At 34.5% G+C, this 17,604-nt stretch overlaps 1 protein-coding gene across 3 annotated transcripts in view; it reads left to right on the top strand.

Moving 5' to 3' along the window:
* LOC114645594 (A disintegrin and metalloproteinase with thrombospondin motifs 14) overlaps window positions 1–17,604 on the top strand; it is a 328,718-nt gene that overhangs the window by 55,082 nt on the left and 256,032 nt on the right. For all 3 annotated transcript variants that reach the window (XM_028793429.2, XM_051922924.1, XM_051922925.1), the window contains one exon: window positions 16,198–16,345. In XM_028793429.2, coding sequence (XP_028649262.2) covers window positions 16,198–16,345 — 148 coding nt within the window. The remainder of the gene's footprint in view (window positions 1–16,197; window positions 16,346–17,604) is intronic.

The following is a 17,604-nucleotide window of genomic DNA, read 5'->3' on the forward strand; positions in this document are numbered from 1 at the left end:
GCTTTAAATCCAAATATCAATGATTTTTCTCTTGCAATATAGCTCCCTGATGAAATATTTTTCCCAAATAATTCTGCCTCATCCACATTGAAGATTTGAGAGGTCATGTAATTTTCCTCGATTATCTGTTCAACGCTTTGTGGAAAAGATTTTGCTGCTTCATTATCTGCACTGACTGTTTGACCTTGTAACTTAACATTATGCCACCTTTCTCTCTTCTTATAGTTCTCAAACCATCCACTGCTTATGGCAGAAAATTTCTTTGCAGTCTTCTTTTTTGTACTTGAGCATCTCAAAAATGAGACAATGATTTTGTGCAAATTGTGGCATAGGTAACAGGAATTTTTAGTCTTTCTGTCTGATCACTAACCCATGCTGTTAAAATCTTCTCCATTTGGGGAATTACGCTATCTTCTTTTGTCATAGTCACACAGATTGCATGGAGTGTGCATTATTAACTTCAGTCAAATATTTCTCTTCCTCTTTCAAAATTGTACAGACAGTTGAAGAGCTCAAAGAATAACTATCACAGATGTTTTAATGGTATTTCCAGCTTGGTGTTGTCTTTGTTTTTGTTTGAAGTATTGGTCAGTGAATCTTTATGTCTTTTTGTCATGTTGATAAAAAGGGTGTGAAAAATTCAAAAGAAAAGACAAATGAACAGAAAAGGAAAGCAGTCAAAATAGCTTTTAGCATTCGCTTTTTGATAATGAAATGGAGCGCAGCACTTGGATCTTGAAGCTAGTGCAGCCATGATGTACCACGTGAGGGAGCGGTTTGAGTTACCATCTCTCACCAAGGAACAAGTGAGATTTTTATTTTTGCTGCAAAAAATTCTCATAAAGATATAAACTCGTAAATCGGGAGCAAAGCAAGAACTACCTGCATATCTTTCTCTATTAAATTAAAATTGTGTAGCTTGTTGTGAAATAACCTCTTATATAACATATGTTTTTGTAAAGCTCATTTGATCTTGTTTGATCCTTATATACGTAAAAACATTCAGTAATGAATTTTCCAAATTCAGAGAGTAACACAGCCAATAAAATATGTAACAAAATACAATAGCTGCTGTCCATAAGTAGCGAGAAGTGAGATTTTTATTAAATACAGTATCTATTTGTTTCAGATAGGAAAGCATATGCTTTGGTCCTCAAACTTTCTGGCCACGTGGGCCTGACTGTTTACCATTAACTAGTGTCTGTTTGTATACTTGTATTCTCCTCTAATAACTAATTCAAAAGCAATAGCTGACATCTGTTCTGTCTACTCACTTTATAATTATTTTAAACACTTCTCTCTTGTCTTCTGGTCAGAGTTTCTGAAAGCTGTTGTTTGTCCCAGCAGCAAGACCATAACCAGTGAAATACCATAATCAATTTAACTTTTAGCCACTGATTAATTCTGCAGAAATGTGTCAAGAAATCCTACTGCTGCTCCTTCAAATCTACAGCAATATGCCTTTATAATGCCTTATTGTGACTATTTTCTTACCTTCTACTCTCTCTAAGTCAAAAGATTTTTTTTAGTAATTATTATGTGAATTTGAAGGGGGCTGTTGATGTTTGTTTTAATATTTACATATTTCTTGAGCTTCTGTAAAATATGAATTTACTCCTTGGGACAAATAAAGTAGTATTTATCTATATCTGTATTTGCACATAAGTTATTAAAGCATGCATTGAATGTTCTTGACATTTGCCTCTTTAAACACATTTTTTGTTATTTATTGATTAACATAATACAAAAAATCTTACAGTATTTTGAAATGAGAGGTGCACATGACTTTTGATGGTGTGACCTAAAGATCTTTGTTACCTGCCTTCCTCTGGGATTATTGTGCATCATGAACTATGTATTTCTTATTGAAAAATCTATCAGGCTTCCGGAATGGGGCCTCAAGAGTACAGACAGGCCACTTCTGGGAAAAATGGAAAGATTGGTTTACTGTGTTTCTGCTTTTGCTCAGAGATTAACAGTAGAACATTTTCTTTTAGTTTATTCCTTTTGGTTAAAATAACCAAGATGTTGGTGAATGCAGTAAATGGCAAATGTTTTTCAATTTTACTACCTGAATAATGGAGCTTTCCAGGCACTATAGTTGCCGGAAAATGGTATTGCTTTGCCCAGTATCTGTTTATATTTTATATATTATTGTTGACTACTGTAATTTGTGAATCGATTAAAAATCGGTATGGGCTTTTGAAAATTTTTTAGAAAGCGCTAAAATTCCTAGATAATAAGATTTCATGTCCTTACAATAAATACTATAACCACTATATAATCCTGTTTGCTGGTAGAACTTGTAATAGCTTACTTTTTTTTAAAATTGTATTTCATTATGCGTATTAAGTCTGTCATCCATTCTTCATTCCGTGAAGAGAAGGTGTTACAGAAAAAGTCCAAAAAGGTGCAATTTGTATATTTATCAAGAAAAAAATTGACCACTGTATGATGAAAAACTTTGACCACCAGAGATTAGCAATGCTTGATCAAAATTGATGTTTTTTTGGTTATGCTGAAATAATTTGCAGTAATGCCAGGGTTTGAAACAAAGAGCACAACTGAGTTAAGGTGGTTACTGAAATCTTCACAAAGCTGGTAAATAATGGATAATATAATTTATTTCAATACATTATGTAGTAGCCAGTTAGGGGCTGAGCAACTGAAAATGGAACTCTGTCCATGGTGCTAAACTTTATTTGCTATAAATTTGAACATTTTTTAAGCCTTCTTGGATTGATTCTATGATTGAAATTTCTAATGAAATTGTTTGTACATATTTATTATTAAATATTTTAAGTTGTTTTGTAAAAAACTAAAGTTAAGTTAAGTGTAATTTTTATCAATTAGTTCTATTGGAATACCTTTTAAGTACTTTATACATTTTTTAAAGCATGCAGTATGCATAACTGTATAATACTTTAAAAAGCTTATTTAATAGACCGGTTTCGTTTATACTTTAAGAAAACTCTACTATTATGTAACTATTTAATCTATAAGATATTTCTATGAAATTACAATGTGAAGTTGAATAATTTTAAGGTCTATTTTTGTTTTCTGATCCATTAGCCATTTTGTTCCTCTTTAAAATATCAGGTCATTCAGCCATCCATCATCTGAACCTGCCCTCTTTGTCAAAGGCATATGAAGACCCAGAGTATCAGTAAATGATTTAAATAGCTGCTACATTTTTGTATTAAATAATTCTAGAGTTTTGAGAATTATTATTTAGGCTTTGAATCTGAAGGATAGCTGAAACAGCAAATACTAATGTGTATTCCAAAGAAACCAGGTATAAAATAATACCAATGCATAAATTAGGAAAAGAGTGCAAAACAGTATCCAAGTTTTTGGATGTCTCAGTGGACACAGTTGGATCAATTATTAGAGAGTCTAAGTTTCCCAGGCTTTGTTTGGAAAAGATTGTCTCTCAAAACTTTTTGTGCAAAAGTGAAGAGTTCAGTAACTGAGAATGAAGTACAGGTGCACTAGTCTACCATATCAATAATTATGCACGGGATGTTGGTACAAATGAAACCATCCATCCATCCATTATCTAACCCGCTGTATCCTAACTACAGGGTCACGGGGGTCTGCTGGAGCCAATCCCAGGCAACACAGGGCACAAGGCAGGAACAAATCCCGGGCAAAGTTCAAAGAGATAATATCACAAATATAAAATGGCCCAAACCTCAAGAAACACTGTTCCTACAGTAGAGTATTATGATGGTAGCATTATGAAAAATTAAAGCAAATACTGTAAGAAAACCTGTTTCAAAATACCAGAAAAAGGCACAAGTATGAGTAAACTTTAATCTTTCAGCAGAACAGTGATTCCAAACACGAGGCCAAAGGCACCTTGGTGAGTCTTAAGGACAGAAAGATTAATGTCCTACATTGGCACAAAGTTCTGATCTCAATCTAGTGAGATTCTAACACTATTTAAAAATTGTGGTGCACACTTGTCATGTGTCGGTTTTGATCTCATTTGGACTAAATGGAAGGTTGTAACCAGGAAATGAACAGATTGAGGTATTTGAGCCAAAAAACAGAAGTGGGTCAGAAAATCACAGTAGAAAAATTCGGACCTGAGTGTCAGTAGGCTTTGCACCCTAGGAACCAGGTTACCTGAACTATTCTATAATATTTCAGTAATTATTTACCACTCTGATGCTGATCTTTCTGATCATAAAATAGCTCATTACGATAGCAATTGATGAGAAGTATTCATAATTAATTGCAGAATTATGGTATTTGAGGGTTTCTTTAGAGTGCCTCTTTCTCTTGCACTATTTGGCTCAAAAACTAATCAGCACATCATCATCTCATAACAGGCATAAGTTTCAAATTTGGTATTTTTCTGTCCAGCCGTGCTCTAGACATTCCTTAAGAAACTGTGACACACAGATACACACCCATCATTGAGGTATTAATGGGGACCCTTAAATGTCGAGATACATCGAAAACTGGAGATCGAAATTTTTGACAAATCTAATGCTTTCGCTCCTTCTCCATTGATGATAGGTTATGGTGGGGGTGGGGGAGTAAAGCAAAAAAGTGTTAAGAAGACAATTGTGGCACACTATCCAAAACTGGAAGGCAGGCTACATTGCCAGAAAGGTCTCAAAGGTGAAGAGATGTGAGAATGAGCTCCAAAATGTCACAGGACCAATAACAGGCATAGTGATTCTAAACATTATCGCACAGCCATGGAACGAAAGCCACAAAAGGGTGACAACCACCTATATTTTATAATCTCAAAATGGCATCATGAAAATAATGATAAAAACAAAGTGGTCATCTCTGCAATGTGACCTACTAACAAGACTTCACTTTAGAGAGATCTGAGGTGCCTTAACTGAGACACATTTCTCTTGATGTTACATATTTAGTATAAGAGCAGTTAGCCATTCATATTACTAAGTAATTCTGTCATCATGTCAATATGCCACATTGCCCAGAGTTGAATAACCTGTCTTCTGATGTTACAGTATATGAGTGTTAAGAAGATCAAAAGAAGCCTTTGTTAAGGTCTTGTTACATAAGAGTAAATAAGTAATAGATGTATTTGTGCAGTATCTAAACTAAAGTGTCACTTACACAAATATGTAAAACTAACTGTGTTGCTTGTCCAGATGGGTTGAAACCTAAGTAAGCAATATAGACCTTAGCAGTAATGTTTGCAGTGGAGCATCTATTGGAATGTATTTTGTAATGCATGTACAGTAGTAATAAAATTCATTGCATTTGTTGTTCCAACAGATGATGCATCACAAACATTTGCAATAATAAAAACCAAAGCTGAGGATTTAATCCAAAATTATTTATGTCACTTTTAAACATGTTCTCTGTTTCAGCAAGGTTCTGCTTATTACATTAATTGCAGTTTTAATTTTATCAACCATAGGTATAATTGGACCATGAATGCAGTAGTCTTACAGTCTCTCATATATGTGCTTCAGATAGTAAATTGCTTCTGTATTGTTAATTTGCAATGGTTCTAGTGTCATTTCACACTATTTGTACTTTGTCAATATCTTCCTCTGTAGCGTTCTGTTTCTCTGATCGTCAAACATAACTTGACAGTTTTACTGACAGCCTACAAGAGGTATTTACTTGATTTCAAAAATTTTCATAAGTTCCCATTGCTGACCAACTTCCTCATTTCAGATTGAATAGTTCTCACTTGTTTCCCACTACTAACAAGTAATGATTTTTCAGGTAAGGAAGACAAGTTTCTACATAAAGTTGCAATAATCACGAATCATGGCATTGGAAAATGGCAATGTGTTGCGTGTTTTTTAGCATCTGCAAGTAAAAATTTTACTGTACTCTGTACACGTGATGGCCCTATAATACTGTATATTCCATTAAGGCATTTGCTTGTTGTCACAGTAGTTAACTTTTCTGTTTCTTTCTAATTTAGTAAAAGTCCACAACCAAAGAATATAGTACATAAAAAAAATCTCTTTTTGTAAAAAACAGTTGACAATACATTCTGCACCAGATTGCTTACTGAATGATTTGTCTAAACTGTTATCAAGTGAATTAATGCTTCTATTTTTATTATTTTTACTATATTTCGATAATAGATGGGTATCCTTAATGAATGCTACCTTTGAATTGTCAAGAAATATAAGTGAGTTATCAGTAAATCAAATCAGCTGCTGGTATCTGCTTAGAATTTTAAATCCAAAAATGTATCTTTTAGAGCATATATTGCCATTAATCTCTCTGCCAGGCACACAATAACTTTTGAGAGGCACTAGCTATGTGCTCACCAACAACCACTTGCCTTGCTTCTAAAAATACTGAAAGGGAAACATTCCCCAAGCAGATATATCTATTCAAGTACTCATGCAGCTTGCTTACAGTATTTTGTCATTAGAAAGACATTTTCCTTCCACTCAATGCCAAGTAATTAATGCTCTTTGGAAAAATATTTTGCTATGTTGCCTGCCACACCTATTTTCACCACAAAATGAGAGCCCAAACCTTTTAAGTTAATAGTTGCTGTAATCATGGCTTTGGAACCTCTTGTTCTCAGTTTTTGTTTTGATCATTATTCTGACTAAGCCAATTTATGGTAGTTTTTGGAAGCATGCATACATTTTGTGACTATCAGTGCATGGCTGTGGTCGTGTTCTTTACTATTGCTATACCTGTTCCTGGTTATATAAGATATTAGGTCGTCTTGTCTCACTTATTAATGTTAGTGGCACATGGTTTCTCATACATGTATTGGAATCTCTTAATTATCAAAATAGAAAACCATTTTAAAAGGAATAAAAGAGCAAAAAGCAACATGTAACAAATTAATGGCATCTATGTGCCATTTTCTAAAGTAAATTGTGGAGAAAATAAAAAATAAAAATGTTTGTTCACCAATTTATCATGTACGCCACAGACATTTCTAAACCATTTTTTAATTGAATTTTGAAAGAAATACAGTAGTCCCAATCAAAAAAGTATAAAGGGAAAGAAAACATTTAACACTGAGCCAGTCACTCCCATTCCACATCACCACCCCCACACTATCAAGCCCCCAAATATAATACTGAAGAAATTTCAATTGCTTTTTTTCTTTATGTGGGGTACGAGTTTTTCTGGGCCAAGTTTTGCTTCTACCGGTTTTGTAAAATACATAAAATAACATTGTATTTTATCAGAATAGTGTAAGTGACTTATTTAGTCTGATAGTAGAAGAAAAAAATAAATTAAGCAGTGTATAGGTTAAGATTTCTTCTTTTATTAAATATTGTCAATACATAATCAGTAAGCACTATATTGAAAAGATCAAAAGAAAACCTAGTTCATATAAGTCAGTGATAGTTGAGGTGTTTCAGGGCAAAGATGTATTTACCAAAGTAAGAGATTCAGTTGTTGGCATAATTTGCCATTACAAGTACCATATTTATTTTACAAGGGGTATTTATGTAAAAAAACACCAAAATTCTAATCCATTGTTGCTGGATTTGGGTTTCAGAGCTCTTGTATTGAGCCAGTGATCAATAATAACTCCCTGGGCTTGAAATTAGTAGAACAAGAGACTCCATTACAGCACTGATGCACCATATAATGGATTGCATGAAAGTTAAGGACTGCAGTGAGCAAGGATGGGATCTCTAGGTCAGTAACTCCCTGGGCATGAAAATAGTAGAAGAACAGACTCCTTGACAGCACTGATGCACCATATAATGGACTGCATGGAAGTTAAGGAGTGCAGTGGTCAGGGGGTGGGGCCTCTAGGCCAACATCAAGGTGAATTCAAATGAGAGACCTTAATAATTACAAATAGAGGTTGGATGGAAGAGCAAATGATTTTAAAGAAGTGTTAACAGCACTTCACAGCAAGGGAACATGAAATTAAAGATGTTACTACATTATATACAGTAAGGTAGCCTTTGCATTTAGTATACTACCAGCAATATAGTAGTATACAGCTTACTAAAAGAATTCTATTAAAATGAAACAGTGTTGAGGGTGAGTACAGGCAGTTGTGCATTCAAAGTCATGGAGGAGGCACTAATACTGTTTTCCTGTTGATTGTTACTAAAGTTCTCGTTTGTTCTTGTACATTAACTTTGTTGGCCCATTATGGATCTACTTCATTTACCATCGGCAACAAAGTTGGATAGTTTAGTATGCTTCAGGGTGGTAGTTTTCATTTAGTAGCACAGATGTTAGCCAATAGTACAGAATGTATACAGTATAACTGATGTATTTGAGTGATTTTAAAAGTCTCTCTGCTCATTTACAATGACTGACACCTTACAGAGCACTGAATTTTATGCTTTTGGAGCACAGATAATCTACGGACCACACTTAGAGAGCCACTGACATAAATTTACAACCTGGTTCACTAATTTAATGTTGTAGCTAACATTGGCCATCACTCATCAGATTAAGACATGTGATGCTTGGTTGACTGGTGCCAGAAAGCCTAAGGCACATATTTTTTATGCTTATGTTTTCATTGCACTTCATGAAATCACCTGCAGCGCTGGACCTACTGTGAGGAGAAAAAATGACAAGCCTCGTAATACATTCAGAATCTTTTATCTGTATGCATTTGAATTTTGAGTCAATCTAACCTCCCATTTTTCAGTGGTTGATAGATGGACGCATTTAATAATGTTTGTGGTGGTGTAATTATGCTTTTGTGTTTAGTGTACCTTTCGCATTAGCTGGTTGTAGAGTGAAGTGAATGATTGTACAAATTAGAGTGTTTATGTAGTCAGCACATGAAGATAGGATGGAAGCTTGTTAAAAAACACAACCCTGAATAGAAATGGAGTGTCAATTCCAAGTTTTAGTGTAATAGAGTAACAGTAATACATGCTAAATTATTACTAATGTTCCACATTAATGTGGGGGGGCATTCTTTGCCCCTCCCATTATGTTTAAAGGGCAAAATTGTTTAATTTTAATGTTCCCTGTTATTTCTGATTCCAGTGCTATGTATACTAGTAGAAAACTACTTTATGAAATGTTTCTACACATAAAATCTTCAAAACATATTTTAAAAACATAAGAATTAGTAAACTTCCCATTTCATGAAATAACTATGACTATAGCAGATCACACTTGAGTCTTGCAACAAAACAAGCAAATAAAAACACAGCATCAAAAAAAAGTTGATACAACTCCATTTTGTACACAACTTTTTTTGGACCATAGTAGATGGCACACCAGTTCTATGCTAGGAAATATTTGACATTTATAAGTGATTACTGTAAGTTCTAGAATCTACTAATTCATGGAATGAACTTGCTTTACATTTTCTTACATCATCATCATCTTAATGTTTTCACACATGGCTTCTTACACTGTTGAATTAGAGGTGATAAATTAAAATCTTTTATTTGTTGTTTAGCATGTAAGGTAGGATTTGTCTAATTTTAACTCTTGTTGAGTACTGAATTATTGTTAAATATGTCCTGATATGCTAAACCAAAATATGTAAAGGGGGTATACTTTTTCACAAGACTAAATTTAGAGCAGGCATGTTAGCACTTTTTCTTGTCTGATACCAATACAAACAAAAGCCACACTATCTGGTACTTCTGACTAGCATCACACAAAACAACCATTTTTCATAACCCATCATGCGGATTAAGGTAATTGCATTCTGTGAACTAATTAGTTACAGAACTACTTTTCCACAGACCTGCACTCTAGGAAGCACACCATTTCGAGGGTAATGTGTGATAAAATGAAAGGACATATCCAAACAATTACCTTTTTCTGCATTATTATTTGAGCATGCTGAGGCAATTCAACTCTGTAATGGTCTTGTTTATCAAAAAATAATAAAACATAACACTGTAATCTAAGAGCCTGACAAAAGTAATTATTGCACTTTGCCCATGTTATGGGAAATACCTCCAAAAACAAATACAAGCTATGAAAAAGACAGCTAGTTGTTCACCCGCAACAGGAACACTATTTCGTATTATGGTATTAGCAGTCATCATCATGACGATTCAACATTACTGAGACTAAGGCAAGACATAAATGCTGCTTGGGACTCCTTGTATTTATTTCTAATGACAGCTTCCATCTTGTTTTCCAAACTCTCCCAAGGCTAGTTCCAAGATAGGTAGGCTTCTGTCACTCGAGCATCTAGCCTAGCCTGCAAATAGCTGACAGTTGGCTGCTACAATATTTCTTCTCAAGTCCAATAGTTGCCACTAATGCATTTATAACCTAGATTTTTAAAATGTTTTTTCAGGGACCCCAAATAGTTTTGACTTTTGGGGGTTTCAAAAGTTAAAACATCTTGGCCTTAACCTAGACTTTATATTACAGCAATGGAGTGTCATTCTTTTTGTCAGTCCACTCATCTGCATTGGTTTGTGTTTTGATTTATTAAGCTTCAATAGCTGTACATTACTTCCTTAAGTATAGGTTTAGTTAATGCTATTATAATATTCAATTACTCTGGTGTTTCTTACCACAACTTGAAGGATGTACTGGTTAGAATAACAAATGATTCCAAATTTGCCACTTGTATTTGTGTGCGTGAGTGGGTCCTGCAGTGGACTAGTACATTGTCTGGAGCTTTTTTCCCTGATTGGGCACAAACCCTCTGAGATGGTGAATTGAACTGAATGTGATTGAGAATGTTATATTCATTTATCTCTGAAACTTCACATACTTTGTGATACCAGTAAAAATATTGTAAATGAAACGGAATTTCTTGCCTGTCATGTCACATATATATTCAACACATTCAGGGGTTGAGAGTTGAGAAATTCCAACATTTAATTTTTATGCCCATTTAAGTGCCATCCTAATATATATATATATTATTTTATTGATGTATGAATTTATTAATTACTGTCAGGCGCTGGAAACTCTAAAATAAATATATCTGCCATGGGTAACAGCTGAAGAGTTTAAAATATCTGTTAATTATCATTATTGTGTTATTCACCAGCCTCATCCTTGACCATGGTTTATTATATGTTCTTCATCGAATTTAAGGGAAGAATCCTGCTTTGATGTCATAAATCAATCATGGTGGGACATCCAAGAGTTATGTAAATAAAGCAACTTATCAGCTATTACTTTTGATAGGAAAGTATGCTTTGTGGCATAAAAGAATATAGCGTGAATACCATATACTAGAAAAAAATACTATGGTTCAAACATTTATTCCAGTGCTAGTCACTAGCATGAATTTCACAAGTTAATCAGGTTCATATCATTAAAAGAACAATTGTTAGACAGCCTTGTGAGTGTGAGAAAAGTTGGTTACTTATGGTACTGATGTCTTATCCTGTGCTATAGTTCCACAGTGCTCTGTGAGCATTTGCAGATGTACGTCTGTTTTCACATTAAGTGATGCCAAATCATTATCTGGTATGAATTCTGAAAGCTCCGAAAACTCCTCTGTTTTTAAACTCTTAATGATCCAGGCAGTTTTTTTTTTTTAAAATGACTGCTTATTCTTTCTGATATAGTATATCCAGCAATTTATACATTTTCAGCAGTACACTCAATAATTTGCCAGTCTTTCAAATACTCTGCTTCCATCACTGTAATATGCAGTTGGTGGACTAGTAATATAGAGAATTTAATGTGTATTGTATGTAAACAAATGGTATAAATCCCCTTCAGAAAGAGGAAGACAGAGAAAGAGAATGAAGGGTTGAAGTGGCTTAAGGAAATGTACTGATAAGGTTCAAGTTAAATTGCATGCCTTTTTCATTTTGTGAAACTCTTTTGTAAAGACAATTACAGTTTTTGCAATGGGGTTTTACTAACAGTGGTTATTTAATCTATTTAAATGTTAACTTAGAGCATGTTTGTGTAAAAACATCATACACTAGGTCTTTTTCATTCATGTTTTTCCTAGAAAATCTAATAGTTACACATAAGCAATATCAGCACTATAAGTGTATTTACCGCCTACATATTAATATCATTATCATTCTAAAAAAATTGGGCACTAGTTCAAACCAAGTCCTTTTTAATTATCTTTCGTAAACTCTTCCATACATAGTTTAACAGAGTATTTAACTTGACTAAGTAAAATAATTAGAACCTAGTAAAAAGTAACTTGCTGATAGTTTGTGGAACCTAAATGTTAAGCAGTTCCAGAATATAGGGTTAGACAGAAGATGTTCCTAGTTTAAGGTTTAATTCCCAAAAACTATTCCATATACATTGGTCCCTATATAGTTGCTAAGTCACTTACGAACTGGCATTGCCTGTTCATTTTCAAAATTACTACTCCCTCCATTGAGGTTAAGGGTGAAATAGAAAAAAAAAATTGGATTCCTTTTGTCAGGGCTCTAGAGTGTGCTGTTTAGTCCTCTTATGTGTTTATAGCATCGAGGACTTCTCTTGTGTTTCACTGTACCATATTCACACTTAAATTGCTTTACATTTTCACCATCAGCATAATTAAAACCTGGTGCCCATAATTTTTATTCATAGCATCATTTTGATGAAGTTGAAGTTATTATTTTTTCATATGACTCAATTTTGTACTCTGTTTTGTAGGCTCCTTATAATTTTTTTTGTCTCTCTGCATGGTTGTGGCCATACCGTTTACTATTGTTATGCATGCTGCTGATCACATGACAGAGTCGTCTTTGCTCATCTGTAAAAGATGGTGGTATGCTAGTCCTTTTGTCCATGTATCTGGGTACTGTATGAATTCTTATAGTGGGTTTATGTAAGAACATAAGAAATTTGACAAATGAGAGGAGACCATTCAGGCCATCAAGCCTGTTTGTTTAGTTAATAGCTAAGCTGTTCCAATATCTCATCCTGATTTTTCTTAAAGGTTGTCAAGATGTCTGCTTCAACTCTTTGTGTAAAGAGGTGCTTCCTGGCATCAGTTTTAAATGCCTTTCCACTGATGTCCTTGAGTACATGATTTACTCCTAAGCCATAAGAATGTTGTTACTTTATGGAAAAGAAAGAAATAATGGATCTACTTTATGACAGATAGATAGATAGATAGATAGATAGATAGATAGATAGATAGATAGATAGATAGATAGATAGATAGATAGATAGATAGATAGATAGATAGATAGATAGATAGATAGATAGATAGATAGATAGATAGATACTTTATTAATCCCCAAGGAGAAATTCACATACTCCAGCAGCAGCATACTGATAAAAATAATATTAATTAAAGAGTGATAAAAACACAGTGCAAGTTAAAACGTGCAAGGTGGAGAGTGCAAGGCAGGTATAACAGTCAATAACATTGTATAATATTAACGTTTACCCCCCCCCACCCCCGGTGGAATTGAAGAGTCGCATAGTGTGGGGGTGGAACGATCTCCTCATTCTGTCAGTGGAGCAGGACAGTGACAACAGTCTGTCGCTGAAGCTGCTCCTCTGTCTGGAGATGATACTGTTCAGTGGATGCTGTAGATTCTCCATGATTGACAGGAGCCTGCTCAGCACCCGTCGCTCCGCCACAGATGTCAAACTGTCCAGCTCCGTGCCTACAATAGAGCCTGCCTTCTTCACCAGGGGTCTGTGAGGGGCCTGGTCCTCCTAAAATCCACCACCAGCTCCTTGGTTTTGCTGGTGTTCAGGTGTAGGTGGTTTGAGTCGCAACATTTAACAAAGTCCTTGATTAGGTTCCTATACACCTCCTCCTGCCCACTCCTGATGCAGCCCCTGATAGCAGTGTCGTCAGCGAACTTTTGCACGTGGCGGGACTCCGAGTTGTATTGGAAGTCCAATGTATATAGGCTGAACAGGACTGGAGAAAGCACAGTCCCCTGCGGCATATGTACTGCCTTTGAGGATTTTAAATACCTTGATTAGGTCCCCACACAGTCTTCTCTGCTCAAGACTAAACAGGTTTAATTCTCTGATTCTGTCAGAGTAGGACATGTCCTTAAGTTCTGGGATGCACTTGGTTGCACAGCTTCAAGTGTTGCTATGTCTTTATTGTACCATGGTGACCAGAACTGCACACAATACTCCAGATGCGGTCTTAGTAGTGCATTACATAGTTTGAGCATATTGTCCCTTGACTCAAATTCAGCAGTTTTTATGATATAACCTAACATTTTTATTTGCCTTTTTAATTGCTTCTGTGCATTGCTTAGTCAACTGAAATGTTGTATCAACATAAACTCCTAAGTCTTTTTCAGTGGATGCTCTCTGTATGACAGTGTCTTCCATCTTGTATTTATAAGTGATGTTCCTTTCGCCCATATGCACTTTGTACTTTTTCCTACATTGAACTGCATTTTCCAGGTGTTCGCTTCATTCTGAAGGTTGTCTAGGTCTTTTTGAATTCTTTTTGTGGCCTCCTCATTGTCTGCCTTCCCTCCAATTTTAGTGTTGTCTGCGAATTTGACAGGTTTACTAACTACACCAGAATCAATGTCATTATTATAATACAGAAAAAGAACTAGGCCTTGCTTTATGTGGAGCAGTCTCCTCTTATGTGTACTCTTTGTCTCCTGCCAGTTAACCAACTAGAGATCCAGTTTTACAGGTTACATCTGATGCCAAGAGCTTCTAGTTTAAGAATTAATCTTTGGTGTGGGACTATATCAAATGCTTTTTGAAATTCTAGATGAATTATGTCACATGCTTTGTTTTTGTCAACTATTCCGGTTGCTTTTTCAAAAAAACATAGAAGATTGGTTTGTCAGGACATTGCTCTCATAAACCCATGCTGACTGCTATTTAGAATAGTATTTTCATTTAGGTAATTTTCTAATTTATTTCTTATTATAGCTTATCTCTCCTGAAGCATGTATAGCTACTTATATTACATTCCTCTCTGTCACTGTCATTTAACGATGACTCTGTAATTCCTACAATATAATTTGCCTCTAGTGCATGCATTTCAATTGTAATTCTTCTCACATTAAGGAGTAAACATTTTAAAAGAGGAAAGTTGCTTGTTATGTTTTCTGCTGAGTTTTCTTTAGGTTGGGTCGACTGTTTCTTGTGTCTTCCCCATACAATCGAGTTTAAATGTTTACACACTTCCCTAAATATTGTAGCTCCTGGAATGTTTGTCCCTTTCTCATATAGATGTAGTCCATCAGTAAAGGAAATGTTTACAGTGAAAGGTATTCCAGTGGCAGAGAAAAGTAAAACCTTCTTGTTCAGACCATGCCTTCATCAGTGCATTTTGGCTGAATATTAAATTCTACTTGTGTAGTATTTTCCCTGGTGCTGGAAGGGTTTAGGAGAAAATTACTGATTCTGATTTGGTCTTTAGCTTGTCTCTAAGTTCCTTAAATTTGTTCTGCAGAGAATATTAACTTTTCTTTCAAAATCATTTGTTCCAATGTTAACTATAAATAAGGGATATTCACCTGTCTTTGCCAGTAACTTATCCACTCTTTGGATTACTGTGTGTGGGAAACTGTTGATCCTGGTAAGCAGCACACTGTAGTTGATTCACAATCTCTACTGCATATCGAGCTGGCAGTATTTCAGAGGATTGAGTCTCCAACAAAGAGTAATTCCCTCTTTTGCCCCACATTTACTTAAACTTGGCTTGAAGGCAAATTTTTCTCAGACTTTTAAAGCAAGATATACCAGTTGGTTAATTCAGTCCTATTTTCTGAAGGGATGCTTTGGTGCCTTACACCTGTTTTGACTACCTGTGTCTACATTTGATCTGTTGTAGCCTATAACTGCTTGCTGCTCTCCTTAACTTAGACAGAAGTATCCAGAACTTTTGGTTTGCACTGGTGTAGATTGGGTTTGAGAACTATTTTTATACTTTTCTTCTTTACAGATTTTTCTCTAATCTTTTATGTTGGTAATTCATTTTTCAAGATTGCAAGGTTTTGCTATTGCTATTATTTGAATTTTTTGCAATGGAGAAACTTGTATTTGGTTTCCGTATTAGGCTATATTATTTTGTTTGTCAGGGGCTTATAAGGCCCTTTCTTTGTTTTGTATTGTAGTTATGATGTGGCTTCCAACTACACATAGATATTCTTTCCTGTATCATAATGAAATTTATTTTACACTTAAACTTTTTTAGGACATGAACTTTACTGTTTTTTATTTATGAACAGATGGATGAAAATCTTAAAAATCAGAGTTTTGTGCTGGATAAATATAATAATTTTCATTTTAATTTTATCAAATGATTATGAATAGCAAACATTAGATGGCCAAATTGGTACATTATATTAATACTGTGAGCAGTATCTGAATCCTTTTTCATTTCAGGCTGGGCTAATACGAACAGATAGTGGTGAATTCTTCATTGAACCCCTGGAAAAAGGCCAGCAAGAAGTAGAAGAAAATGGACGTGTGCATGTTGTCTATCGTCGATCTGCTGTTAGAAATGAAGTGTCAGAAACAACGGAGAGTGAAGGTACTCTTAAAACGTGATGCAATTTGAATTTTGACAGGTAGATTAAAGCATTGTGATTCCAGATTGTAGTATATACTGTATGTAAAGTTTACCTTGCATTACTATGTTTTTTTGTTAGTAATATAGTAGTTTTTAACATATACAGTATATAGTAATTTTAAATAAACATATAACTAACAAGTAACCTTAAATATCAGTACTTTATATTTTGCCAAAGCAACAATAATCTTAAAAAATAAACCGAAAAGGATTTTGCACATAACTTGCTCAGGGTCACATAATGAGCAGGTCAGTGGTAGTGATCATTTGTAGTAATTGTAAACAGTTGGCTTTTTTGTAGTTCAATATAGGGGTGTGCAATTTTCGCAAAAAACTGTATCTCGATATTTTGTAGGACTTTGATGATAATGATAATTAGACTATATTTTGCATCCTGTATGTAAAAGTGTATCTAGCTTGGTATTGTTAATAGGGCATTAATTGTAACTTACTAATGAGATTAATGGAAACAACAGTTAAGGAAAACAGGTCTTATTTACTTATTTAAATCTGAAGTAACATAACACAAAAACATTAAAATCACCAGTCAAAGTGTTACTGATATCAAACAGTGCAAGTATGAGTAAGCCATTTTAAAGTGGCCTACAGGGTTTATACAAAAAATTGCAAACACAAACAAAACTATTATAATGAGAGCATTTTAAACAGATACACTTAATGTAAACAAGATATGAATCCAAAGGGAATAAAATACTAATCATAATCGAATTACACGGCATGAACATTACAGTCTGGATAAACATAAGCTGCTCTGCTGTAAGGTGAATTGTGCAGCATACAAACAAGAACAAAAATCTAATATACTGTACTATAGTGTAAAAATCCAAAGTTCTGTCATATACTGTACAGGTAATAAAAACCATAGCATTTATAAACAAGTTCTCTATTATATTTCACAAACATACAGAAAAAAACCAAACCTATATCATTTTTAAACAAATTACTAAATTCAAGTTGATATCGGAAAAAAATAAAACAATTGTAAAATTCTACAGAGGAAACTTCAAGTTGTGAGACAGAAACACCAGTCTGTCCACAGCATCTGGCTTCAGAGGAGCACATTGTTGTAAAATTTCATCCGGTGCTAAAAGCCCTCTCAGAAGGATTGCTTGAGGCAGGGCTGTACATGTACCTTTTGGCAAGTTTCCGCAATTTGGGGAAATGTACTTCTTGTGTTTATAACCACTCATGTGGATTTA

This window comes from Erpetoichthys calabaricus, chromosome 2 (assembly GCF_900747795.2).
Source record: "Erpetoichthys calabaricus chromosome 2, fErpCal1.3, whole genome shotgun sequence".
NCBI classification, from domain to species: domain Eukaryota; kingdom Metazoa; phylum Chordata; class Cladistia; order Polypteriformes; family Polypteridae; genus Erpetoichthys; species Erpetoichthys calabaricus.